Source organism: Thunnus thynnus, chromosome 4, assembly GCF_963924715.1.
Source record: "Thunnus thynnus chromosome 4, fThuThy2.1, whole genome shotgun sequence".
NCBI classification, from domain to species: domain Eukaryota; kingdom Metazoa; phylum Chordata; class Actinopteri; order Scombriformes; family Scombridae; genus Thunnus; species Thunnus thynnus.
In genome coordinates, this window is record NC_089520.1 from 5,116,674 (window position 1) to 5,144,523 (window position 27,850).

Genomic DNA, 27,850 nt, shown 5'->3' on the forward strand with positions numbered 1-27,850 from the left:
TTATTGTTTGTTGTCCTGTATGATTATATTTCCCTGCTTGTTTATAGAGAAAACGTACAGTAGCCATGTGAAAGTGCTCAGACAGTCTGTCGACAGATTTGTGATTGACTGGAGTGTCCTGACCCGACACCGACAGCAGCAGTGACTGACAGACTGATTGTTTGCATGCGTGTCTGTTTGTGTTGACAGTAAACTCGAGGTGTCACTACCAGACATCGACTACATAGAGATCCCAGCTACGTGGTGGGATGCTGACGCTGACAAGTCTCTCCTCATAGGAGTCCACAAACACGGTGAGGACTGGAGTCCAACTGGTTTCATTGTTGTGACCATCTTGGGACACTAAAACCTAAATCATTGTATCCACCGCTTTGCAAAGTAATCATCCAATATATGTGTGTTTCTGCCTTTTCATGCTGTGTGTGTGTGTGTGTGTGACAGGCTACGAGCGGTACAACGCCATGCGTGCGGATCCAGAACTGTGTTTCCTGGAGAGGGTGGGGATGCCAGACGTCACCGCGCTGTCCGCTGAACAGGGAGGAGGAGAGGGGGCGTCTGATATGGCCGACAGGTAGAGTACACACACACACACACACACACACACACACACACACACACACACACACACACACACACACATCCAGAGACATCACACCACATCCAAAAAACAATGACACACCTTTAAAGATGAATCTAACTGTATGTACACAGACACAATGATGATGCATGAATGGTCTCCTCTATGTGGAGTCATTTTGTGTTTATGATTATAGAAAATATAAATAAAAGTCTAAAAAGAACTTATTTTGAAGGCTGATAATAAAAGTAATATAGTGGAGCAACAACAACAGAAAAAAGTCTGAACTATACACATTTTTGTCTGATCAATTATTAAAGTCGTGACAAATATTGTACATATAGTACTGCAGTATATTTTTATGTTGGAAAAAATACTAAAGTTTACTATCAAAGATAACAGGAAAGGGAATAAAAATGCAGCATAAAGAAACATTTATGTTCTGACATTTTGGGCAACAAGTACAATAAATCTACAATATCTACCTCTATACCAATATCTATCCATCTATTTTCTATGCTACCCAGCCACAGATAATATGATTAAACACATGAGTTGAGGTCCTAAACTATACTCTGACCCTCTTTAAGGTAAGTTAATAAAGCAGGTTCCACCTTAACGGTGCATCTTCCAGAACTCATTTTCAATTAAATTGGCACAAACTACAGTCGTTGACATACATTAAACGCAGCTTTCTGGGGTCCAGCTGGCAGTCCAGCCTCGTCAGTCTGGCTTTTCTATAGAAGAACAAAACACAAACACATGTACGTCGGCAGATCAGCTTCCCTGTAGATCTCCAGCAGGAGCCTCTTCCTCCTTCCACCAGTCATCAGATCTTTTACTCTGTAGCGTAGCGTTTCACAGCAGGTGCCGACAAAAAACACAACCTGTCGTCTCCCCCGCCCACAAACCACGCTTTACATACCGAGCGTGAAGATTAAAAACACAGAAACACAAATATTTAAAGGCAAAAGGTTGACATCAGGTTGTTTTATGTTGATAAACGGAGCATGAGATACATTTTCATAGGCAACAGACTGACACACACACACACACAAAGCTGCAGGTGTATATTTCCATACTGTACAAACTGTCCTTATAAGTCATTTTTTTCTGGTAGTTTCACTGTACTTATGAGTCTTCCAAGAAGAACTTGTACTGACAAAAGCCAGAAAGGAATAATCGACAGAGAGAAGGTGCCAGAGAATAGGAAGAGAGAGTATAAACGCAGTGTGGGAAATTTATTTCCTGGCTCACTTCTGCTCCGGCTGATGGCAGAGCTATGAAGATGAGACGCACGCATTTGAACGGGAAGCTTTGATCCTTCTTCCTGAAGGTAATTGAAGTCGTCATCCGCTTTGTTACCAGTTCAACCTGAAGCATGTTCCCAGCCGAGCACAGAAAACACTGTGCAGCAGAGAAGATCCTCACTAGTCTCCAAACGTTAACTCAGCAGGCGTCCTGCACCGGGTTTGGAACAAGTTGGGCAAAAATAAATAGATACAGATGATTAATTTGTGCACATTTGAGGCTTTACGGAGCAGTAAATGTTGCAGCTCTAAATCTACACACTTATAGCGGGAAAGGTTTCAGATGTTTGTCGTCATCGCCGCCTGAGAAGTTTTTCACCTCGTAGAGAATCCGCAACACGTCCCGGCGCATATTTATGAAGCTTAAAGGATTTAGAGTTTGGACAAGCAGCCTCGCATCGGTCTTTATAGATGTATGAACACTAAACGGAGACGCTTTCATTTCAATAGTTTGTCTTTGGAGAAGGGTTTCTTAAAGTCAGCAATCAAAGCATCTATATGTTAACAAAAGTATCTAAATATCCAAAATACACTTAAATAAGATCATGTTGGCAGCACACAAAGCTTTTAACCTTTATGTCCCGTAACCAATCATTTCTTCATCTTCATTGATGTTTAGTTAGAAATTAGCTGCTTTTGCCAATTTTATTTTTTTGTGTAGATTTATTTCCAGGAAGCTTTAAACAGATGTTTAACACTCTTAAATGTTGCTTTTTGAAATGTGAAGATTTGCTCAATGAAGCGAAATAAGAAAAGTGGTTTTAAAGAGTGATTTAACAGTTTTAAATGCAGCAGAGGAAGCAATAACTGAAAAGACGTATTTCCAAAAAGTTCAGAAGAGAAGAAGTTTGATCCTGAGCAGGAAAGTTTTCAGCCGGATGAACAAAGATAAATTATAAAATCTCCAGTTTAATGTGATTTTTCCTCATTTCAATTCTCTCCATCAACACATGAAACACATTCAGCTGAGAAGAAGTAGACATAATTCATTTTTTTTATATCTTTCCTAGTTTATAAACTTTCCAGCGTGTTTGTGTCCTGACGTTAACGAGGACTGACGTCTCCGTCCGTCGCGCTTCCTGTTTCTCTCGTTAATAAACTGGATGCAGCGGGATCAGACTTTTATTTTCTTGTGGTTTATTGTTGCGACTCTTCTCTTCTTCTGCTCTGATAACATTGTATTTTGTTATTAAGGCAGAATAACACCTTTCATTCATATCAAATACAACAGGGATGAGCTGTTATGTTCAGCTGGGTTCTTATTTGTTTAAAAACTCTTTTTTTATTTTTTTTATTTTCATGCCTCAGGAAGTTTTATATCCACGCTGCTATTCGGCTCATAATAACTGTTGCTTTGTGTGCCGTCTCGACTCGTATTTATTGTTTTCTTTACATCTAATCACATTCTGATGGATCGTTTTCTTGTTGTGTCTTTGCATCTTTAACAGCTTTTTCTTATCCTGCAGTCATAAACTGTGTGTTTACTCTTCTCCTCTGTCTTTACATGCGTCGCCCTTCAGTCGTTCACCCGGGGAGCTCAACAGGACATCGTCTGTCTTATTAAAGGTTTTTCTGTTTTTTGTTTCTTTTGTCTTGCAGCGTGTGCAAAACGGAGGAGGCGAAGGACGACAGGGAAAGCAAAGCCGACGCAGGGGATGATAGAGACGAGAGCAGCAAGGTGAAGAAACACACGACGTTCACGTTTAAACAGATCTCTCTCACTTTTATTCTCTCTCACTTTTATTCTCTCACTCACACTCACGTACGCCACAAACAACTTGAGATTCAGTTGAATCCTCTCTGGTCACATAATTCATTTACCTCACCAGAGTCTCTTGAGATAAAAAGTCTAATTTTGTGTGGTGATAATTATAATTCCTTCTGGGAGGAAAGTTTTTACATTTTGGAGGTTTTTAAGATGATCTCAACATACCTGTGTGGCCTCGTTTACATACAGGTAAACAACTGTGAATGATGCATTTTAATAACAACACATTTAATACCAGAGAAAAAATTCCAAGTGTAAAATAGAATCTCTTGTATATTTTTTTATTGTTTATTTCATTAGTTTTCATTCATCTTTGCCATTTGTCTGTTTTTTACATATATAACTATAGTTTTTGTGTATCATTGTAAACTTAACCTGCAGTTAATACAGTAAGAATTTAAACATAATAACAAAATATGATTTGTGTCTTTTAAGTGATTTAGAATCTGTTTCTCCACTTGATACATTTAATGAAATATTGATGAAAAGTGATGCAACAGATTCATCTCAGCGATGATGCAACAACGTCCGGCTTTCATTTTATGTTTTACATTTGTCATCGCAGGAAAAAAAAGATTCAGTTAAAAATTTGAAGCTGTTGAAAGTTTAGATAATAACGATTTGATGTTATGTTTTATCTCATTTTAAGACCATTACATTTCATTTGTTTTTATTTATTTATATTTTTGTAGGAAATGGTACCGTAGGGTTGGGCGGTAATTTGATATCATAGTTTAATGTCTTTCTCTGGAATCGTGACAATATTATGTTCTTTTCACATTTATTTCAACTCATGTTAGAGCTGAAGATCCTCATTACTTATGTTCGTGGATATTGTTGTTGTTGTTGTTCGTTGAGGTCGTTACTATTTGTCTTTTGATTTGCAGGGAGAGGAAACCTGCTCCAGCACCGATACCTCAGACAAGCCTGACAGCACAGGTCCAGGTGAGACATCCTGCACATTATCACTGTTATATATATACACACACATATATGTTCATGTCATTGTGGAGAAAGTTCATCCAAAGTCGAGCTCGACAGGAACGCAAACACACAGAGAAAAATCTTTATATTTAGGCTCAAGATGACTCTATAATGTCTTGACATTTGCAGGCTGTGAAGTCATTTCAACCAGTAATTATCATTTTACTGTACGGACTCCAACATCCTTTTAGACTATATATATATATAACAATATAGAATATCTCTTTACTAGATCACATCTCCCCTTCACTCAGTCCGAGAGGTGCTCCCCCATTTCCAAACTCATTCCACCTTTCTACCGAAGTCTTCATTCTGCCGCCGTTCGGCAGGGCACGGGGGTGATCAGACGTTTAAAATGAGTTTCTCTGTCTCGCTGGATACACATAACGGACATGTGATTGTTGAATGACATACTGGAGAGAGAGACAGAGAGAGAGACGTCCAGACTCGAGTACAAACACGCTGTCGTCTCATCGTTCAGGTGTAACTTAACAGAGAACGTTTGTGTTCTTTCTGTAGTCAAGACATGCAGGAGCTTTTAAAGCAGAATATTTAGAGAAAGCTGCAGTATGAGTTTGCATTTTCAAAGATTAAAGAGGGAGATTAAATTTTAATAAGTGGTGTAAGAGCTGAATGTACAGCTGCTACATGAATGTACAGCCAGCTGTGAGTTCTGTGGTTTATAACGTGGATTTCACTGATCTGTTCCAAACAGGATTAAACAGGAGTCTTTTATTTAATATATGTGTAGAAGCTATGTTTTTACAAATAGATGAGTCTTGTTGGCAAATTAAGCAGGTATTCATATGCACAGTATGTATGTAAATTCTTAGTCTTGTTTACTTATTTTTGGATCAGATATTTCCTTATTTAAATGATCACTTTGTTAAACTTAGTAGTAAAAAGTCCTTGTTGAGACAAAAACACACTGATGTATTTGAGACGTTTTTCTCTCCTCCACAGACTCCCAGATGTCAGGTGACTTGTGCGCCCAGGACGGGACTCTGGTCACCACCACGACGACAGGAACAGGGACCGGCGTGGCAGCTCTCCACGTGGTCCAAGCCCGGCCCCTCTGGCCAACCGGCCCCGCCTTGACGGCCCGCTTACGGCGCCTCATCACCGCCTACCAGCGCTTCACGTTGCGGCGCGAGCCGCTACTCAGGCACGACTTCCTGCTTCACGACGGCCTCGTCGGCATGGGGATGGGTGGAGCCGGAGCCACTCACAGTCATCACGCCGGTGGGGCGTTGACATGGCAACTGGGTGAAGAGCTGAGACGGTGTTCTGTGGTCGCCACAGAACCCGATCCTCTCTTTCTGGAGTGGCAGAGAAGGTAACGAAAAACTGATATATGGACGTACTGTCATTATCAGCTGATATCAGCTTTAAGATCAATATTGTGTCAGTCTGACTGTGTCACTGTCAAACCAGCTGCCAAATTAAAACCTTATATAGCTGCAGAGATGACTGCCAGCTTAAAACAAGGAGATCGGAACTTCCCAAAGATTGTTTAAGATAGATAGATGGATATGTAGGTGGGTATGTAGGTAGGTGAGTAGGTGAGTGGATGGATATGTAGGTGGGTTGGTAGGTGGATGGATACTTAATTTATCCCAAAGGCAAATTAAAATGCCACAGCAGCCACTCAACATAAATCAAATCAAAATATAAAAACAGAAGCGTTAAAGGTAAGAGAAACAAATGCAATTAAAGGTTAAATTATATAGACTCTAATATAAAATATGAAAATATTCTGAATACAACAGATGTGATGGATAATGCAACAAAATAAAAACTTCATTTCAACATTTCACATTTTAAAATATGAAGATTATTATAATCAGTCAATAGTGATAAACTCAGTTCTTTATGTTTGAAGCAACTTTGAAGGACACGCAGCAAAAGTTAATAGAAAGTTTTCTTTTAATAAAAAAACATAACAGCGAACTTTCATAGAAATCATTTGTTAGAAATTTAAATATTTCTGTCAGGAACCAAATGATCATTTCTATTTATCTGAAGTATCAACAGTCAGGCTGCAAATACTAATTATTTAATAAAACACTTTTTGACTTTCAAATTTTTGAAAATTGTTATTGTGTAAATTCTAGTATTACAACTGTGATATAAATTCATGTCTCTGCATTTTGATTAACTATATTTTCCTCTTCTATAATATTCCTAATAAACATCTTCAGCTTTCTTTCCAAATATTCTCTGAAACATTATATCTCATCATATCTGCTCTGTCTGTCCTTGGTGCGTCAGGTGGACTCGTCGAGAGCAGTCAGATTTTTACCGCACCGTGTCGTCATTCGGGGTGGTTTACGACCCAGAGAGGAAAGCCTTCGACTGGTCCCAGTTCAGAGCACTGGCCCGACTGGAGAGGAAGACGGACGAGAGCTTAGAGAGATACTTCAACTCCTTCGTCAACATGTGCAGGACAGCCTGCAAGCTGCCTCCCAGGAAGGAAGAAGGTAAAGTGTCACACACACACACACACACACACACACACACACACACACACACACACACACACCAACACACACACACACACACACAAATCATATCAAAACATGCCAGATAGACAAAAACATGAGTGATGCTCTAAACTAATCACCCAGAGACACTGATTGAATTTTCCTCCATAATGTGGTTATTTTAAATGGAACCTGCAACAGGAAGTTCAGCGTTTCCTGTTTAGTTTTATAGACACAGTTAGTTTTACAATATAAATATAAGCTTGATGCTGGAACTGCATTATTTACAAGTTCATGTTGTCATCGGGCTGTCCTGCTGCAGACCTCATCCTGCTCCTGGGAAGCATTACTGACCCCTGCTGGTAGGAGGATTAACAGTTCATGTTTGTTTCAGGAGTTAAGAAGGCAAGTTTATATGTGTAGCACATTTCAACAACAAGGTGATTCAAAGTGCTTTACATAGAGCATCAAAACAGAATATAAAAGCAACACAATTATAAAGACATATAAAAACAATTAAAAAATGTTAAATTTGGAAATAAAAGGGAATAAAACAGATAAAACAAGAGAATAAAAGTTATATTAATTATATTAACCCTCAAATTTGGTTTAATAAAAGGCAGCATGTTAAATTTAAGAACATTAAATTTAGATCCAAAGTCACTAAACAAATAAACAATTATACATATTAAATAGTAAATAAAACATATAAGGAGCTAAAATCATCATGTAAAACAGTTTAATCATAAATGTGACCCCTCAAATAAACCTGAACTGTATGTTTATTAATATAAATTTCAGGTTTGATCACGTCTATGATTCAGAACATCTGGATCAGTGATATCTGTTGCTGATTGGTTGATAGGTGGATATAAAACACACATTTTAAACTGCTGTATGTGTGTAGGATGACGTGAAGACAGAGCTGCAGTGACTCATCCACACAAACACATTTGAACTTCTTTCTCTCACCGCCCCCCCCCCTTCCCTTCTTCCCGCTGCCTACATGCCAATGTTTCACTGTCTGTCCCATTTTCTTCTTCTCCTTCTTCTACCCCTTTCATTAATCCCCGCCTCTCTCCCCTCTCCTTTCCTTTCTCATGTCTTCCAGGGTTGGTGGATCCCGCTGTGCTCGTAGAGCCTCTGACAGAAGAGAGAGCAGCCCGGACTTTATATCGCATCGAGCTGCTCCGCAAGATCAGAGAGCAGGTGGGCTTCTTTGAAGGAACAAAGCTTCCGTCATTAGCACTGGTTTCACTGGTGCAACTCAGACTCAGAAGATTGACTTCAAAGTTTATCTGCAACACACCTGTTGTTTGTGTAGAATTGAGTTTAGATTCATTTGCGTTCGTCTCTCTTGACCTTTTAACCTGTGGCCTCTGATTGATGCATGTTGTGCTCCTTTATTATCACGATTATTAATCCAAATCCAAAGATAAATATCCATAAATCCGTCTTGAAATCATATAAAAAACGCTCCTCATTACTGCAGATCTTTCCTCACTATCATTAAATTCAGTGTGAGAGTCCATCCCAGTAGAGTACAAACAGGAGCCGTCAGTAGCTGATGCAGCCTGACTCTCTCTTACCTCAGATTCACCAAAATGTGAACACCTTCAGGCTAAAACAGGCTCAGGTCAAGCCCCACAGCTGACTCACTGACTTGTTTTTATTTACTGCCTGCATCATCCACTGCATGGTAGGAACTCTAATGCCAAATACCAAAACATATTCATCCCAGAGTTAAAGATAATACTCCTTAGATTTGCCGTTTTAGAGCTGAGTGATACACATTAATGCTTCCCTGACTACTTTATTTATTTACTTATTTTTTTCCACTTAGTTTGGTTGAATACAGGAACACAAGAAGAGACTGAATGCACTCACACCAGCTTATATAATGACATACGATTACATCAACAACAACAAAATATATCAAACAAACAAGATGCATCAACATCTCTCTGATTCCCATCGTTACGCCTTATTAGCCTTTGGCTGCAGAACAGAAAGAATAAATAAGTAAACAAATAAAATAAATGAGAAAACACTACTACGATGGAACATTTGTACTCAACATCTCTACTGTTTTATATCTCCATTTGACACCTTCCTGCTCTCTGATCTTCATCCTTCCCTCCAGGTTCTGCGCCACCCGTTACTGTCGGCCCGCCTCCAGCTGTGCCGCCCCTCGCTCTACCTCCCCGTCTGGTGGGAGTCCGGGAAACACGACCGCGACCTCCTCATCGGGGCGGCGCGCCACGGCTTGAGCCGCACCGACTTCTACATCCTCAACGACCCCCAGCTCAGCTTCCTGGAGGCTCACAGGAACTACGTCAGGGGACACCCCTCTCATCTTCACCCTCAAACCCACCACCACCCTCACCATCCGGGCTTGGCGACTCATCCCGGCATCTCGTCCTCGTCCTCCTCTTCGTCTCACCCGCAGCTGCCCCACCCTCACTGCTGTCTCTACGATTCAGGTCTCGGTCGCCACTCCCCTCAGCCTCCCGAATATCCCCACCAGTCCTCCCACCATCACCATCATCACCACCAGCATCACCCCATGCCTCCATCGGCTCCTTCTCCTTCCTCCTCCTCCTCTCACGCTCACCTCCACCCTCCGCCACTGGATGCCCACGATTCTGCCTCACCGAGCCTGGGAATAGTGCCCGGATCGCGGGGAGATTTCCTCGACTGTCCTCCTCTGGATGAAAGCCTGGAGCTGGGTTCGCTGCAGCATGACGCCATGTCTGCTGATGCTTTACACGGAGGAAAAGCATCCAAAGACGCACTCAACGGCTTCCCGTTCAACTCAGCCGCGGGAGGTCAAAGCATGCTCAACTCGTACGGCGTCGGGGGAACGGACCTCGATTCCAAACTGAGGAGTGACGTGCTCGTTGGTGAGCAGGGCTCGTCGGAGGAAACTGGGCTGATGGCGCCGTCGGTAGAGCTGGATCAGTTACAGGTAAACACTGTGATTTACTTTTGAGTTCAACTGCTTTAAAAGTGAAATGTCTCAACACAGTCGGGGGTTTGGAGGCTCTCAAAGAAAATTTGATGTTATTTGACTTAAAAGTATGTATTTTCACATCATCTTGGACCCTTATAATCACAATATTTAAAGCCACCATATAAACTCAACAATATCTCACTGGAAACAAACATCAAATGTCAGTGAAATAAAATCCCTGACTTCAAAATACTGAGTGAAGTTTAGAAAGAATAAAGAACACATCACATCAGTCACTATCAGTCCTTCATCCCGTCCTCTGTCCTCCTCCTCCTCCTCCTTCTGCTGCTGCTGCAGTTTACAAGAACTTGTCTAGTTTTAATATATGTGGCAAATGAAGCTAAACATCAACAGCAGCTACATACAGACAGCTTTCGTTTTAGCTTGTTCATAACAGTTTGCTATTAGCTTAATCAGTTCGCTGTGCAAAACATACCAGTGGTGGATGAGAGACTGCAGGCAAAGCAGTTGAAAATAAAACTTTTCTGCATGTTTATGCTTGTTGTAAGTAGTTTGCTGGATTTTCACTCGCAAAGGTTTTATTGCCTTCACAGTAATGAGTGTAGAAATTGTCAATTCTTGCACTTCACCTGGTTCAACGTCTCCACCACTGGGCCTCTCTGCTCTGGTGATGATACCAGTTCCTCTTCTCTCCCAACTAGCTGCAGTCAGCTGGTAGAAGCAGAGAAAGTGTGCCCAGTTTGCGTTCGTTGTGATTATTATGCACAATGTGAAATGTCAGCAGTGGTGTTCATCATTTAGCAGCGGTCTATTTATATAGATATAAATAGTGCAATAACATTGAATCCTCTTCTCTTTGAGTAGATGGATCCAGCAAATGTTTGGCATTTTGGTGTCAAAAGATCTCAATGATCAACTATATTATCAACATTGTTTGACACTTATTAATTAGACTGTTCATGTTATTTAAAAGGTTCCTTTGCTTTAATCTTTCCTTCGTCGTTTCCTCACTGATTGCTTTACTAATTTTTCCGTCACATCATTTTTCATTCTTTCATCACATCTGTGCCTGCAGGCTCCCTGGGACGGTACGGATCACTCCAGTCCAGCGCACCATATGTTTAACGAATCCGATCCAATCCTCGGTCCCTCCACCCTGGAGGCCGGCTTTCTGGAGGAGGAGGATGAGGAGGCACAGGGGGCAGATAGAGGAGCGGAGGAAGGTGGAACTCTGGAGGAATGTTTGGGCCTCCCGCCCTCGTCCTCTCCTTCACACCCCTCAGCGGGAGATTCTGTGGAGCCGCTGTCGTCGAGTTACATGCTTTTCAAGGTTGGTTTTTGTATCCTGTGCCATCGGGGGAACATTAAAGACTGTAAAGTAAATGGCGATCATTTCAAAATAATTTAAAGAACTGTCTGTAGCTCGGTGGCTCAGTGGTTAATCGCCTCACAGCAAGAGGTGGGATTCCTCTGGGGGCTCCCCCATCATCAGAAACATGTATATCAGGTTAATTCTCCTCTCAGGCCTCTGACCAAGGCGCCGGCTTAGAGCTGGAGTTGGTCCTCAGGCGCACAATGGCTGCCCGCTGCTCCTCAGGGAGGGGTTAAATGCAGAGATCAAATTTCACTGCGTCGTACTGTGCGTATGATTGTATGTGACAATGAAACCTGATTTACATTGATTTACAATCTGAGAACCATTTGGATATTAATGTTTTCAGTGGGACAGGCAATAGAAAAACTATGATGTGCTTTATTACAGTATTAAATTTGAGAAATAAAGAAGAAAAGAAGACTGTAAGGCATACTGAGAAAACGGGCCATGTTCAATATAATGGTGTTCGGACAGGTTTATAAATGCTAAAATTGATCTAATCTGTTCTTTCAGTGAAGGATGTTCAAAGGGAGATAATTTTGGTCATGTGTTCATAAAGCACCCACTTCAACTGTGACTTTTGTCAGGGCCATACCACTCCAACAAAACTATTAAAACATATTTAAATGGCTGTGTTTTTTTTTTATTGAAATTTTAAAATGTTAGCCACTTGATATGAGACCTACTTTATTTTAATGACAGCCAGAATTATGCAACAGGGCATGTATTTAACTTTTAACTAATAAGGAAAAAAACCCACCAGCAATAAAGACTATGGTGAACAAGGGCTGGGCATTACAGTCAATATCATATAAATAAGAATAATTCTTAGATATATGCCAAAATGGCAGATGTATGTAAAATCACAATCTTTAATAACTCTGACATTTTGTAACCAGAGTTTTGTAAAACCATAACATGATATGATACCACAATGTGATTCTTAGGTTTGAATAAATCTTTTGTTTTATTCATCCAGGACATCGGTGTGAGCGAGGAAGCCAGCGCAGATCAAACCGATCTCTCAGCCAGCCCCCCTCCGCCTTACGTTCCCCCTCCTCCCCTTTCTCTGTCTGACATCACTGCCCACGTGCCGCAGGATAGGTTGGGCCACTCTGATGTCGCTGAGAGCCTGACCAATCCCGTAGAGGAAGAAGGTCAGGAAAGAGGCACTGGGTTTGAGTTTGACGACAAGGAGGAAGAGGAGGTGGAGGACTTGTCGAGGGAGACCATCGAGCAGAACGTGGAAAAACAGGGAGAGGACTGTGATGCAGACCAAGGTACGTCAGAAAGTACTGGTACTGGTTTTAAATGTTTTCTAAGACAAATTTACTTCTATGGAAATGACTGTAAGTTTCTTCAAAATGTGATTGAAATGTGATTATCTCTTGGGAAGCTTATTAAATGATATTTCCAAATAAGTTAATCAATTGTAAATGTGCAAACAATCCAAATTACCAGTGTTGTAAGGTGGATATACCCTGCAAAGTTCCTGAACTACCTTTAAGCCACTACCAGCTTTGGAGCCCTCCAGTGGTAGCATTAGACCCTGCAGATAACAATGCATGTCTTGACAAATAGTGCCTTTACTTAGCTCTGTATCTCGTAATTTAATCTTTGAGCTAAAATTGCCAGGCGCTACTTCACACCTTGATGTTTTATCCTCACAGGTACAGACCAAAGCTTGGGAGTCTTGAGTCCACCCATGGAAGTGCCGCAGATCGATGGGATAGAGCCAGAACCAGGTTTGGGAGAACAGGACGAGAGGATGGAGGTCCCAAACCAACTGTCTCAAGACCTTCAGGAGAACTTTGAGCAAGCGGAGAATAAAGAGGACTTACCGCAACACGTGCTCCCTTACCTCGGGAAGCTGGATCAGGAAGGTAGCCTCGTGTGTCCCGAGCCCATCGAAGAGCCCGGCGAGGAGGTGGACAGGTTGATTTTGTATCAGACGGTTGAGGACGAGACGATGGAAAACTCTCTTGACACTGAAACCTTGATGGGAGACGCGACTGGAGAGTTTCTGCAAGCAAGAGGGATTTCAGACCACTCGAGAGAGGACGGTCCAGCGGAGCGCACAGATCTCGCAGATCAGGTGGATGAGATCTCGGAAGGCAGGGTGGATCATGTTTCTCTTATGGACGACGCGGCGATAAAGGCAGTGAAACAACTAGACGCCAAACCGAATGAGATGGAGCTGGGGAGTATTTACTCAGAGTACACACGACCCTCCTGCCCTTCTACTTCCGTCTCGTCCCCTACGCTAGCGTCGAAGTCTGATGGAACCACCGCAAAGGTTAGCGATAAGGCCGGAGTCAAAACTGAAGTTTCCATGGATCAGGAGAACTATGAAGGTGCAGTGGAAGATCTGACCTTACCGGACGGCAGAGGAGACTGTAAGAACAGAGTCCTGACTTTCTCCCTTGAACAGGACAACAAGGACAACATGCTTGATCAAAATGAAATGAAAATCGCCCCTACTCTAGCTGCAAACAGCATCGACACAAAACCATCTGACCTCAAATTTTCTCTTTTACCAGACAATGCTGGTGGGAAGAAACCACAGCAGTTGCAGCTGCCAATCAAGGTAGAGGAGACCAAGACGGAGACTGTTGAGGACGACTACCCCGACAGCTCTGAAGTCAAACGTGCTAAATTTCTTGCCTACTCTGTTAAGTCAGAGGTCTTGGTCACCAAAGCTGAGCAGTTGGACTATTCTGTCAAACCAGAAACACTGGAGACCAAACCTGAAGATCTCAGCCTTCCCATGAAGCCCGAGAGCTTGGACAGTAAACCCGAAGTTCTCCAGTTCGCGGCCTACTCAGACGGCGCCGAAATCAAACCCGAAGCCAAACCGGTAGTTCTCGGGTTCGCCGCTTATCCGGATGGCGTCAGGCTGAAGACTGAGACAAAGCCTGAAGGTTTGAGGTTCACCGCCTTCCCCGACACCTCTGCCATCAAGCCTGAGGCCAAGCCGGAGGGCGTGGAGTTCACAACCTACCCAGACAGCTCCGAGATCAAACCCGAGGCGAAGCCAGAGGGCCTCGGGTTCGCGGCGTTACCTGAGATCAAAGCCGAGACGAAGCAAGAGCTTTTGGAGGCAGACAGCACGGTCCTGACTCCGAAACTCGAGCAGGCAGACGGGCTGATTGACACCTCAGAGACGCTGGTGATGAAAGGGCAGGTGAAGGAGGAGAGGCCGAGTACACCAGGTAAGAATACTCCGATTGTTTTCATTATTTATTGATTACTTGTTCATTCTAAAACTTACAGAAATGATGACAAACGCCCATCAAAAGTTGATGATTAGGACTGTAACCAAAAACTATTTTTATCATGGATTAAGCTCATTATGTCCTTGATTAATCAATCAATTGTCTAGTCTATAGAATTGTGAAAATGATATCTTCAGTTTGCTTTTGTCTGACCAGCAGTCCGAAGCCTAAAGAGTTTTAATTTACTGTCATATATGACAAAGAAAAGCAGCAAACACTCACATCTGAGAAGCTGAAACCAGGCAATATATGGTGTTTGAAAAATGCCAGAAACTATTTCATTATCAAAATAGTTGCCAAATAATTTTCTGTCAATCCGTTAATCGATTAATCAACTGATCATTGCAGCTCTACTAATGACTCAGTGATGTTTGCCTCCTGTGTTAAAAATTCCAAAGGATTCAGTGAAAAATTAATTTGAAAAGCAAAAATCAACTAATGTTTCTCATTTTATTTGATAGATAACTTATCTGAAATTAAGAAAAACAATTATTAAAATAGTCTAATTAATTTTATGTGGAGTGACTAATCCACTACTCATCTAATAATTCAATCTTCAGCACACACCAGTACATGTAAACCAAGCTTAGTGTTCTGATTCTTCAATCTTATTGTCACAATTTTGTTTTAATTGTAAGAATCAAATCATATTGACAAATGCAATTGTTTAGCTTAAACCTGTCATCCTCTTTACTCAGTGCCTGTCGTGGAAGGTTATGCAGGCAGTCCCAGGTTTGCAGCTCCTGTTTCCATTTGTGAGATTCCCGACAGCCTTCATGACACCCGGGAACCGACCATCGCTCAGCTGCTACAGGAGAAAGCACTTTACTCATTTTCTGAGTGGCCAAAGGTACTATAATTACTCTGATACATGTTTGTTGAGATATTTCTAGAGTTTGTTTGCATGCCATCAAGCTGCAGAAAGACAAACTTGCACCCATTCACAGTATCTTCTTCATGCCCCCCTGAGTTTCATATTTGCTGTCTTCTCTCTCGCTGTAGGACCGGGTGATCATCAACCGCCTGGACAGCATCTGCCACGCCATCCTAAAGGGGAAGTGGCCTTCATCGAGCGAGCAATACGACTCTCCCGGCTCCATGGCCGCCAACTCCTGCCTGGCCAACAGCTTAGCCCAGCACCACCACCACCACCGAGCAGGCTTCCTCCCCACCACCGCCACCACCACCACCTCAGGCTCCGTCCCAGGCCAGGCCAGGGTTCAGCAGGCCAACCCTGGACTTGGGTTTTCAATCCCTCCCCCTCTCACAAGACTACCTAAGGTGAGAACATCCCCGTGACTTAACGAACGACTTATCTCCCTTTTGTTGTACATATCAACGTTTCTATCATCCGTCTACATTTATCTTCGCTGTCTCATGCCATGGTTCATACAAGTGGTGTCCAGTTTCTAGTGCTAATAATGCTAATAGCTAATAATGCTAATGCTAATATGCTAATAGTGCTAACAACAACAGGCTTTAATTTAGTTTTTTTGCTCCCAAAGAGTATTATTATTTAAAACTTGTCTTACATAAGTAAAATGTACATTGTTGAAAACACTCAAAGTAAAATAATAAAAATAGTAATAATAATAATATACAAATATTTTTTAGCATAGTAGTCCAGGACAAATAAACTTGCCTGAGTACTAAACACTATCAGGTATCTGCAGGTAGTACTGGGCACCTCTAGTTCACGCCATCGTATTGTTGCTTTATTGTAAAGTTTCCTGTCTCTGTAATGTGTACTGTTGATATTATAAATGTTGATATCAGACTTGGGCAGGTAGTCTTATTGTAAAGATTCAAGATTCTTTTACTTAGCAAATGTATATAAAAACATCATGAATGCATTTGAAGGAGAGAAATTTAAATTATGACTAATTATTTGTACAGTGTGTTTTATCCAAAGGCATTGTTTCCAAAATGTTACGCACTAGAGACCAGATGGGTTGTACGCTGTTTATTTAATTCCATATTTTATACCTTCAGAGGTAAACAAAGCAGGAAAACTCAAGTGCCTGAAAACCAGGTGCTGAAAGCAGCTTCCAAAGATGATATTTCATTACCCAGAGTCCATAAATCAATGTTTAAATATAGGTTAAAGATATCGGGCTCATGTTTTTTCCCAGGTCTGGTTGACAGCCGCCACTGTGTTGTCTCAGTCCATATGTATGTTTAACAAAGCCATCATCTCTCTCCCATTCTTGTCTACCCCTCACCCACCCTGTTCACCCTGACAGTACATGCCGCGGGGTGGCGCATGCGGGCGCGGAGCTTGGCGCCTCACCTCCTTGCCTCTCTTACAGGAGAGGCTGGTGGCTCCTCCCTACCTCCCCGAGCTCAAACGAGCGGGAGGTCGGAGGTCATTCGACTATGAGGCTGCTGCTGCTGCAGCAGCTGCCAAGGTGTTAGCTGGGAAAACAGCATCGTCATGCCACACCGCCGCCACCGCGAGCTCCAGTGGTGAAAAAGTGCCGGTAGTGGCCCCGCCCTCTCATCGTACAGGAGCCATGTTGATTAATGGTTGGCAAGAAACAGCTATTGATCTAACCAAGTCGTCAGGAGAAATAAGCACCAGCAGTGGCATTGGGACAGGTGAAGCTGTGGTTGCACCAGGAATCAGCCACCACGGTGCCAGTGCTGGCAGCACACACAAGCTGCCGCCGCCCCCTATCACGGCACCCTTATCAGGCTCTGTTGGAATCGACATGGCTGGGATACTGCAGGCCGGGCTCATCCATCCTGTAACGGGGCAAATAGTTAATGGGAGCCTGAGGGGAGATGATTCTTTGAGAAGGAGGAGAGGGAGGAGGAGAAACGTGGAAGCACTGTACTCTGAGTTCACCAAGAGCCGAGGACTGCACCTCCCAGAGACACAGGTGGGTAGAGGGAGGAAGGACGGAGGATGGGGATGGGGGATGCTGAGAGACAGGCGTTGGATAAAGGGAGCGAGGGACAAAGAGGGGAAAAATAAAGGTGTATCAGGGAGTATAGAGACCCAGGTGTGTAGAAGAGTGAGAGCGATAACTGATGGACAGGGGGAAGGGACATGAAGACGTTTTAATAGAAAATATAGAAAATGTAGTGTAAGAGCAGTTAAATGTGTTTCAGTGTGAAAGGCAGAAACCTCACCTGTGGCATTTTGGGGAGAAAAGTCATAAGTTCCTAAAATCCTGTTCCCTTCTCTCAATTTCCAAATGTTAAAACATCAGCACCTGTGTGTGTGTGTTTATATCTCTACCTACAGAGCCGAGCGGAGGTGATCAGCCACTCCTCCGTTTCCTCCTCCACCTCCTCGCCGTCCCCTTCTCCTTCAGAGCGACCAGCCGGCCCTCCCACACCGTCCTCCTCCTCTACACCCACCCCCACCCAGACGCCTCCTCAGCCGGAGATCGTGGCCATCGACAGAGAAGCAGCCAGCAAAGGCCTGATCGAGTGGCTGAGACAGAACCCAGGCTACAGCATGGATCTGCCCGCGTTCGCTCACGTAAGTATTAAAATATTACCAAGCAAGTTTAACCAAATAACCACAGTGAATTAGACGTACGGGTTAAAAAGAATGATGATGTGTGTGTGTGCAGCTAAAACATCATCAGTACTTTCCATGTTTTGTGTTTTTGTTTCCCACTTTTTCAATTTTGAGGTGCTTTTTCTTTTGAGGACATACAGTACATCTGATTGATTCTCTGTTTTCTTCCTGTTTCCTCTCTCTGCAGTCTGGTCTCTTACACGGTTTCGTTGAGCGTCCCAAGCAGAGGAGGCATCGCTGTAAAGACCCCACCAAGCTGGATATCAACTCTTTGACGGGGGAAGAGAGGGTTCCCGTCGTGCACCGAGGCACCGGACGCAGGGTAGAAAAAAACACACACAAACACACTCAAGACGCTCACATCAGTTAATATGTGTTTTTATAAAGTTCAGTCACGAGTATCTTGCTGCTCGGTGGCGCTACAGCTCATCGACTAATAATCCAGGCTGCTACAAAGTTGACAAAACAGGAAAAAACCTGAACTTTTACCTGAATTCTCCATCATTGCTCTGATGTCATACTGGTTTTCTTGCCTTGCAGCTTGGTGGCGCTATGGCTCCGGCCATAAAGGAGCTTTCCAGGTGGCTGGACGCTAACTCAGAGTACTATGTAGCTCCAGACTGGGCTGATGTGGTCAAACACTCTGTGAGTATAATACATTTTAACTATGGTTGTCAGTGTCACATGACCTCCTGCTGCAGACGTAAACATGCAGGATTATCAACCTCTTCCTCTCCTCCTCCCGCAGGGTTTTCTCCCCGAGGGGAAGTTCTCTCGGATCCTGACGGAACCAGTCAACAGAGACCCGAGCGCTCGACGCCGTGGACGTCGTCCTCGCAGCGAGATGCCGAAGCCCCTCCTGTCCGTCTCTGACTCCTCCTCATCCGGCCTCGGCCCTCCTCTCTTCATGAACGGCGGTCTAATCGGCAGCATGGACTCCATGGTGGCCATGCAGAACCTCCGCGGCGGCATTCCCGGAATCCCCATCTCCGGGATCATGGCAGCTGGATTCACTCACGGATTCCCCGCAGCTGTCTCGACGGGAGGAGCGGGAACGTCCGCAGAAGATGCCAAGAACGGGTTGAGTATGTTACCCATGATGCTTCATGGCATACCGCACCCCCATGGGGCTGCGATACCGCAACACGCCTTGTTCAGCGTCGGCGCGATGATGGCGCACACGCCACCGCCGCCTCCTCCTCACCCAGCCTCCACGTCCTCCTCCTCCACCACCTCTTCTTCTTCTTCATTGTCCGCTGCGAAGGTCACCACGACAACCGCGCCCTCTACGTCCGAGGCGGCCAGCCCCTCGTCGACGACGCCCGCCGACAGAGAGAGCGCCGCCTCTTCGGCTTCTGGTGGCGAGAAAAGCCACGAGGAGAAGGGAGCGGCAGAGGGCAACAAAAGAGCAGCGGGGGCGGAGGCAGCAGCAGCAGCAGCCATCATTACCTCCACCAGCAGGGCCCACCTCGGCTCTGCGCATCTCGGAGCCGGCACCGGCAGCCATCTTACCTTCAACCCCTTCCTGATCCCGAGCATGTCCCACGGCCTGCTGTACCCACACATGTTCTTGCCGCACGGGGGCATCATGGCGCTGCCCGCCATGCCGCCCGGCGGCGTAGACGGCTCCCCGGGCAGCCCAAAGAGGAGGAGGAAGAGAGGGCGGGAGGACGGGGAGAGAGAGGAGGAGAGGGAGAAGGAGAGGCCGGCGACAGGAGAAGTAGAGGAGAGCGAAAGTACAGTTAAGGCTAGCGTTACCTCCCACCCAGCCTCCTCCTCCTCCTCATCATCTCCCTCCTTCCCCTCTACCTCGGCTCCAGAGCCCGGCCCGCCTCCGACCGAAGAGCCCCACGCCGGGCAGGGAGACGGAGAGGACGGGCCCGCGGAGCCCCAGGAACTGGACTCCCATAACCATCCCGAGGGAGCGGCAACGGAGGAGAAAGAGGAAAGATCGGAGGACACAGAAGGAGAGGCGACAGAGGAGGAGAAGCAGGAGCAGAGACAGGTGGACGGAGAGGAAGGGTAGACGAGCAGAAAACTGCGGAGGACCGAGACGAACCACTTCCTGCTCTCTACTCCTGTCTCCTCTGTCGCTCTCTTTCTCGACTGAGCAACAGTGTAAAGTTTGTGCCGTGTCTGTCAGTCAATGTCCATGTAAAGACTTTTATTATGATGATGACTAATAATAATGATTATATTCAACTCGGTCATGTTTATATACCAGGACCCCACCCACCCTCTCCCACCACTCCCTCCTTGTATACAAAAAAAAAAAAAAAAAAACCTAGTGTAAGAAACGATCTTCTGTGTATTCTTCCCCCTTTATTCTGCATCGAGACTGAGTCGGGAGGGACACTTCTCAACAGGAAAAACACACACACACACACACTGCAGGCGAGATATGCTAACCATGAGCGGCTTTAGCGGTAATATTTTAAAAAGTTCAAAATGATCCAAGATGGTCTGTCATGCGGCTTGGGTTCGGTGTGTTTGCGTGGACACGGAAGGATGACTGAAGAGTTGTGGCACGGCTTTGTCAGAGGTGGGTTTTTTTTTTCTCAACACACAGTCAACACAATTCAGCTCAACCGGAGTATCTTCACTGAGCACTGTCTTCTTATTTTGACACACTCCACTAAATTGTGTGATTTTTTTTTTTTTTGGATTTCACTTTGTGCAATGCTCAAAAACCCTGCAGGCGAGATTAAACGGGAAGTTTGTCTTATATATATATAAGACTTGGAAGAGTCTGAACTAGCATTCCCAGATACATGTGACACTAAAAAACTCCTTTTTACTAGTTGATACTGAGGGAAAACACTGGTAAACATTAACCGAATATGCAAAGAGCTACTCTACCAAGAAACCAGACAAGCAGCCCAAAATACATTTTCATGGTCTCTAAAAGTCTCTAAATCACCTCGATATGACTCCAAGTACGTTTATTTCATGTAAGAATGCTGCCAAATCTTTTTTTACCCACTAAAATTGGCGAAATGTGACTTTAATGTAGACTAGAAGGTCAAAAAAGGTCACAATAGATGTGAGGTTAATGAATCATAGCCTGCCCCAGTGTTTTAGATACTCGTTCATATTTTTTATTTTAATTATAACTTTAGAAATTAGAAATCAAGAGCAGGAAATGTCTAACAGCTCTTCACAATAAGAGGAGCTCCACTTTTTTTTTTTCTTTTGCTTTCATCCATAAAAGCAGAGAACAATCATGAGAGTATTTTATTGTTTTTAAAGTCATGTAGAGATTTTTTTTTTGTTTTGTTTTATTTTAAACTCCGACACAAAGTCACTTTGAGAGATTTCCCCCCCTCTTCCACGTGTTCGGGCCTAATCAAAAGAAATGTAAGAGAGGAATTTCATAGGTAGGAGCTGAAGTCAGGCCACCAGGGGGCGGTAGGAGTCAGATTTGATTGTATCCTGTCCTGCAAACACTGAGGTGGAGGGAAAGTGGGAGAACCAGAGGAGAGAATAGATGTTTTTTCTTTTTTTTTTTCATTTTAAAGTCTCAAATGGATTTAACTTCCAGTAAAAATCAACGGCTCATCAGAAATGGTGCAAAAAATAACTGCTGCAAAAAAAAAAAAAAACGGTTGCAATCATGACCTGTAGCATCATGTCGTTTTTTTTTTTAATTTTTATTATCTTCTGGCCATGATGTCCTCCCCTCAACTTTTCTGTGTTCAGAAAGATATTATGTGTGCGTAGTCGACCATCTGTCCAGTGAAAGGGAATAAGTCTTTTTCAGGAATGAAGAACAGGAGGAGGGATACATAATGGGGTGTGAATCGCTCGGGCTGAGTGCCTCGTCGTTGCTCTTTCGTCTCGTTTCTTTTCCTCAGATTCATATTCTGTAGACCAGCAGGTCGTACTAAAGAGTTTCAAAAATATGTAAATCTGTCGCTGTATATTGCTTTTTTTTAAGTGCACCGTTTATTTCTTTCGCCTTTATTTTTTTGTTTGTTTGTTTGTTTGTTTGTCCATCGGGATTTAAAAAAAAAAAATACTTGACATATGCGAGATGGGGTTTTTGCATCGAGGTTAGTCCCAGTGTTTTCTGTATCAAACAGACCGTACTGTACATTAAATGGATGCAAGTCGCTGGTTTTATTCAGTCTTTTCATAACAGGGTCTGTATTTTTTGGGGGGGGTATATGTCAAATGTTTCTGTTTATGATGTTCACTTTTTTTTTCTTTTTTTTTTTGGTTTTCATACATGAAAACATTATTTTTGCACAATGTCTTTTATGTGAATGTTACCCTGTCTTTCCTTTATGTGTGTATGTGTGTGTGTGTGTGTGTGTGTGATAATGGGAGAGAGAGTGTGTGTGTGTGTATGTGTGCATGCATGCGCACACATTTCCGTTGTGGAGCTGTGTTTCTACTCCTGTCTCGTCCTTACAGGTCACTTTTTTTTTCTTGTTGGGAAAAAAACAAACAAAACAAAAAAACATAGTTGTTGCCTTGTCACAATTTGTGGCTATATATAATTTATTATACTTTTTTCTTTTTGCTTTGCCAAACTCTCACCAAATATGACATTCTTTCTTTAGTTTCATTATGTATTATTCAAAGTAAAATGCCTTATTTAGCTAGTATTTTTTTGTTTTTGTAAAGATGTTCTGTTACATCTCCATATAGGGACATTTTATCGTGTTTGTGTTGACCTTTGCTTGTATGCGTACACGGCCTTGGTGATGTGCATTATCTTCAAAAGCCAACAACAGTAATGCAAAGGTACCACTGTCAGAATCACTTTGTTAATTCCCCAAAAGTCAATCAGTCACCCCCCCCCCCCCCCCCTCCCCCCCTCAAAGCACAAACGGAGAGTTAACAAGAAATGACTGTTTTCTTACCAGTGCCTCTAAAAATGACTTTAAATAGTTTCTTTTTCTTTTTTTTTTGTGGGTTTCACTAACGCACTACAGCTTACTGACATCATGTTCCTGTTGGGACATCATCTTTGGGAAAGTGATTAACATATGAGAACGGCAGGAATGCCACACTGTTCATTAAAGGGAAATTCTGTTTTGTTTTTTTTGTTTTTGTTTTTTTCTGTTCAACCTGGATTTTATCTTATATGTTTGTCTGTTAAAACTATCAGTCAGAAGGTTTTACTCATCATCTCCTGCAACATTTCATTCATAGCAAAGAGAGTGAGCCTCATGCAGCTTTTGGAAAAAAACAGAAAAATTTGTTTGAATCTGACTAAAAGTAAAAATGAATCTACTGTAAATCTTTGCAACCGTCGCAGAGCAGATTCAACTTAACATAGCATAGCATAATAGCCGTCAAATGAAACTGACCTGTAATTAGTTCAGAAGTTTAATCAGTGTATGATGATGATGTTGCGATTTATATTGATGTTGATAATTATATCTCCAATCTGAGTCGAGCGAAGCCGATCACAGAGAAAAGTCTTTATGGGCTTCAGTTGAAGTGAATACTGTTCTGATAGAGTATAATGACTTTGCTCTGTGCCGTCATGAAGAGAAAAGTAGCAGCAGACACAAAGATGTTTCATGTCTGCGAGTATCTGAACTGCAAAGAAAAATAAAAAATAGAAGGACGAGGTCGACGCTGTGCAGATTTCACTGATTAGTTATTGAGGGAGGGGGGGGATTGTTTTCTGCTGTTACTTTCAATCAGACACAATAACAAATGTTCGGGACCATTTCTTTTGGTTGAAAAAAAGCTGTATGAGGTTTTACACTCGTCGACCCAATCGGCCTTGTTCTTCCTGTAGTCGAAGGTGGAGAGTAAAATCCTGACTGATAGTTATAAAGGACAAACATTTAAGAATAAAAAGGTTGAGAAATAGCACGAGCTGCTGCACGAGGCCTTCTGTTTGGAGCAAATCTAGGATGATAATGCACATAAAGTATGTATCAAGTATTTTGATTGTTTGTTTGTTGGGATTCCTGTAAAAAAAAAAAAAGGTATAATTGAATCAGAAGAGGAAGTTGTGAATCACAGCTAAAGTATCTGAAAGTTATAAAATGTTACAAAACAAAACTTCACTCCACAGCCCATGTATGCACATCATTTCCTGTTACTGGCTTGTTCTTGTGTAGAAACTTGAAACAAACTCGTAGGTGCAGTATGTGACGACAGTCGGAGCGTCAGACGGCCCTGTAATCGTCTGTTCATGTCACACCATGCCTTCTTTAACAGTGTTTTCTGTTCCATAGAAAGTCCTTTTTTTTTTTTTTTTTTTGGTTAACTTAAATGTTCTTCTGAACAGTCACCTCAAAATGTTGTAAACGTTTTATCTCTTTATCATAAATAATGTATTTATTGTACAGATCTCGTCTTTACATCGTTGTCTCATGACTGATTTAATGGCTGCCTTTTGTTACTCCGGAGCATCTCCTGAAAGACAAAAGCATTTTGGTTCACATGGAAGTTAAACTATCTGCTTTTCAATGTAGTCTTTGTCACCTGTTAATCTGCTTTTTTTTTTTTTTTTTTAAAGATGTAATTACATTGAAATTACATGTAAAGAATCCCTGGAGTACCTCTTCTTTATTTTCTCAACATAGTTAACAGTTTCTCCAAGTATAAAACATACACTCAAGTATTTTTCTGTCTGTATTTAAGAAGAAGACTGAAAACTAGCAGAAACTGCAAACCTGAACAAGAAAGCAGGCGCAGATTTTCTTTTATAATATCCAACACAACCATTGGGACAGTCTGAGAAATGTTTATTCCCATCTTGTCGCTGGTTGTTGGCGTGAACGCTTAAACCAAACCACAAACCATTCTTCTTCTACTATTTTGTCCCCAAATGACCTGCGCATGTGTTTGAGAATCCTGGTTTTTAGCGCCGAGGTCACGCATCTCCTTGGTTACGTGAGGGTCCGCTAGGTTGAAGACTGGCCTTCGTTTATGTCAGAAAAGATCCCCCCCCCCCCCCCGCTCAAGTGTCCTTAAACGAGACGCTGAGTCTGACGTTTGACCTTCCTGTAGAAGGAGGCGAGTTTCAGTTTGATTCGTCACCAAAATCTAAAACAGAGAAAAGGAAAAAGACGAATGTAGCGCCCTTTTGATACGCACAGCCTCAGAAAACCCAGAGTCAAACATGATGAACCAATGTGTCACTTAAACGCTTAAAATCTAAACATCAAAATTTACAGCAAATTGGTGTAAAAAACTGAAAAATCCCTCGTGTCCGTTTTCCATCTGATTTCATTACAAACTGCTTTCAGACAGCGAAAGATTTTTCTTGGCCGAAGAGGCGAATATATAATAAGAATTACAGCTCCTGGGTTTATTTTTTCCTCCCCTCCCTCCTCTCTATGTAATATTTTGATGTTCTGTGGTTTAAGACTTCACAAAAAATCATATCTACCATTTCCACAAAATGAGAGCGTGTCACAGGGGCAACCTGATTATAGAAACAAGACATCTCATAAAAATGTAATCAAACTATGATTAAATTTGTTTCAGTCATAAAACTTTCTTGAGTTACTTGAGTTTTATTTTGAAGAAGCATGCTGAAGGGAAACTGATCATCTGTTAAGAGAGAAGCAGCGCGCACGACCATGCAACATAAAACAAAACATAAAGATTTGCAGGTTAGAGCAGTTGATCAATAAATGAGAACTTCACCCCCCCTCCCCCTCCCCCTAACCCCCCCCAGTTCATGACCCTAAACCACCGACAGTAGCTCAATATAAAACTAAGATAGGGCGAGTCGAATAACGTTCGACTGTTCACAGCCCCGCTGAACCGAGTGCAATGTAACTCACAAGGATATTCTTCTAAAATAAAAAAAATTCCCCCAAAAACACAAAAAAAAAAAAAAAAAAAGCGGAGAAAAGACAAATAACTGTCTGATCCTGAAGTCAGAAACACGGTCATTACTAAGTAAGTTATGTGGTGGGGTTTTTATCTTTTTCTTTTTTTTCTTATTTGTAACTATAGCTCTCTGTATTCCCATGTGGACCAATCTCATGAGTCAAAACATGGTATGTGTGATCTTTTATTGTGCAATAAAAGATGACTTTCAACTTTCTTTTTTGTCCTCGGTGGGTAATTCATTCATTAACTGTGGAAATCCTGTCTGTAATCGCTGCTGTTATTTATTTATTAGATTTGTGTGAAACGTTTCAGGCGATCCTGCAGAGGAACGGCCCGACTTTTCTTTCCTTCTTTCCTGCAGCAGCGAGCCCGTGATGCTGACGAGGTCTGTGCAGGTAAAGAAAAGGTCCTGCGATGTAACCGGTAACATGTTTAGACCTTTTTTTTAGTGTGAAATGTGCAGTTGTAATATAATCAACACAAATTAACTCATTTTTGCTTCCAGGATCGACTTTTACTGCAGCTATTAAACTCCTAAACAGAACAAAACTTATTTAGAAGCTTTAACTTCACAAATTATGTTGTTTTTTTATATGATACGTCTCTATCATTCACATTTCTTGAATGTCTTTATGCTGCTTTGGCTCTTCTTATTACTTAGTCTAATTAATTGCAGCTATTTTCAGTTTTACTATGAATTAACACCACTTGCTACTTGATAGTGACCACAGCTTTGTACAGTTTTATTAAGAAATGGTCTTTTGGTTTGCAGATCTGTTAGTTTTATCTGGGAAAACCTAAAGTTTTAGTTTAACAGAAGGTCTTTTGCAGCAAAAGAAGGGAAGATAATCAATGATAACCACCATTGTTGAGCAGAAAAAGGAGAAAATCAGCAGCTACTGTGCAGAAATAATCTCAATCACACATGATCTCTTGTGAAGAGTTGTACAGATGCACTAAAACAGTGATGAAGAGGAGGAAATATTTGACTGTTTGGACTCCTCTGCTGCCAAATCCACAATCTGAATGTCACAATGTTAGGAAATGAAGCATCTTTCAAGTCTCTAAACGGTTATGGGCTCGCAGTCAGTAAAACAACATGGTTGCAGCTTCAAAATATACATTTATTGAAAACATACATTCATGTCAAGGAATAACATCCCCCATTCGTCTTAGAAAATACTGATAAATATACAACTGACAGAAGCTAGCCGACGAACAGACAAATGAACTTTTCTCATCTGAAGAAATTACATAAAAAAATCCACTTTTTATAAAAGGAAGAATACCCACATCTTCATCATGCTACACATTAGTTTTACTTGTGCAATATTAAATAAGACAGGCGGATAATAATAATGCTGGTGAAAAAAAAAACTGAACACATTTAATTCCTACATTCATTCTCTACAGCATGTTTACAAATGCTTAAACTGTGATTTAAAAGACAAGATCTGAAGTTAAACTCTGGCAGCGAATTAGAGTGAGAGTGAACTCATTTTTTTTATCTGTATATACAGAATTTCTAATTGAAAAACATAGTGACACCTACTTTATTGAGATGATTTAAAAACCAGAGTCGGAGAGTTACTGAATGATGATTTTCTTGTTTTTTTTTTATAAAGTTTTACTTCTCTATTATGACCTCTCCAATTTGGAAAAAAAACTCAGAAGAAACAGCAGATAATATATCAGCAAAACCACAAATTCAGAAACAATAAACTGCTGTTCAAACAATGAAGCTTATTATCATCTGT

The 27,850-nt window shown here is 42.2% G+C and overlaps 1 protein-coding gene across 4 annotated transcripts in view; it reads left to right on the forward strand.

Annotated features, from left to right (window-relative positions):
- The window catches only part of chd6 (chromodomain helicase DNA binding protein 6), a 105,740-nt gene extending 79,433 nt beyond the window's left edge, over nucleotides 1–26,307 (forward strand). For all 4 annotated transcript variants that reach the window (XM_067586289.1, XM_067586290.1, XM_067586288.1 and 1 more), the window contains exons 28-45: nucleotides 190–293; nucleotides 442–571; nucleotides 3,487–3,565; nucleotides 4,543–4,600; nucleotides 5,603–5,975; nucleotides 6,911–7,119; nucleotides 8,234–8,331; nucleotides 9,266–10,090; nucleotides 11,172–11,426; nucleotides 12,451–12,751; nucleotides 13,142–14,683; nucleotides 15,445–15,596; nucleotides 15,749–16,027; nucleotides 16,990–17,628; nucleotides 17,997–18,236; nucleotides 18,466–18,600; nucleotides 18,819–18,923; nucleotides 19,027–26,307. In XM_067586289.1, the coding sequence (XP_067442390.1) occupies nucleotides 190–293; nucleotides 442–571; nucleotides 3,487–3,565; nucleotides 4,543–4,600; nucleotides 5,603–5,975; nucleotides 6,911–7,119; nucleotides 8,234–8,331; nucleotides 9,266–10,090; nucleotides 11,172–11,426; nucleotides 12,451–12,751; nucleotides 13,142–14,683; nucleotides 15,445–15,596; nucleotides 15,749–16,027; nucleotides 16,990–17,628; nucleotides 17,997–18,236; nucleotides 18,466–18,600; nucleotides 18,819–18,923; nucleotides 19,027–20,304 (6,802 nt within the window). In that variant the 3' untranslated portion in view covers nucleotides 20,305–26,307. The remainder of the gene's footprint in view (nucleotides 1–189; nucleotides 294–441; nucleotides 572–3,486; nucleotides 3,566–4,542; nucleotides 4,601–5,602; nucleotides 5,976–6,910; nucleotides 7,120–8,233; nucleotides 8,332–9,265; nucleotides 10,091–11,171; nucleotides 11,427–12,450; nucleotides 12,752–13,141; nucleotides 14,684–15,444; nucleotides 15,597–15,748; nucleotides 16,028–16,989; nucleotides 17,629–17,996; nucleotides 18,237–18,465; nucleotides 18,601–18,818; nucleotides 18,924–19,026) is intronic.
- The last annotated feature ends 1,543 nt before the right edge of the window (nucleotides 26,308–27,850 follow it).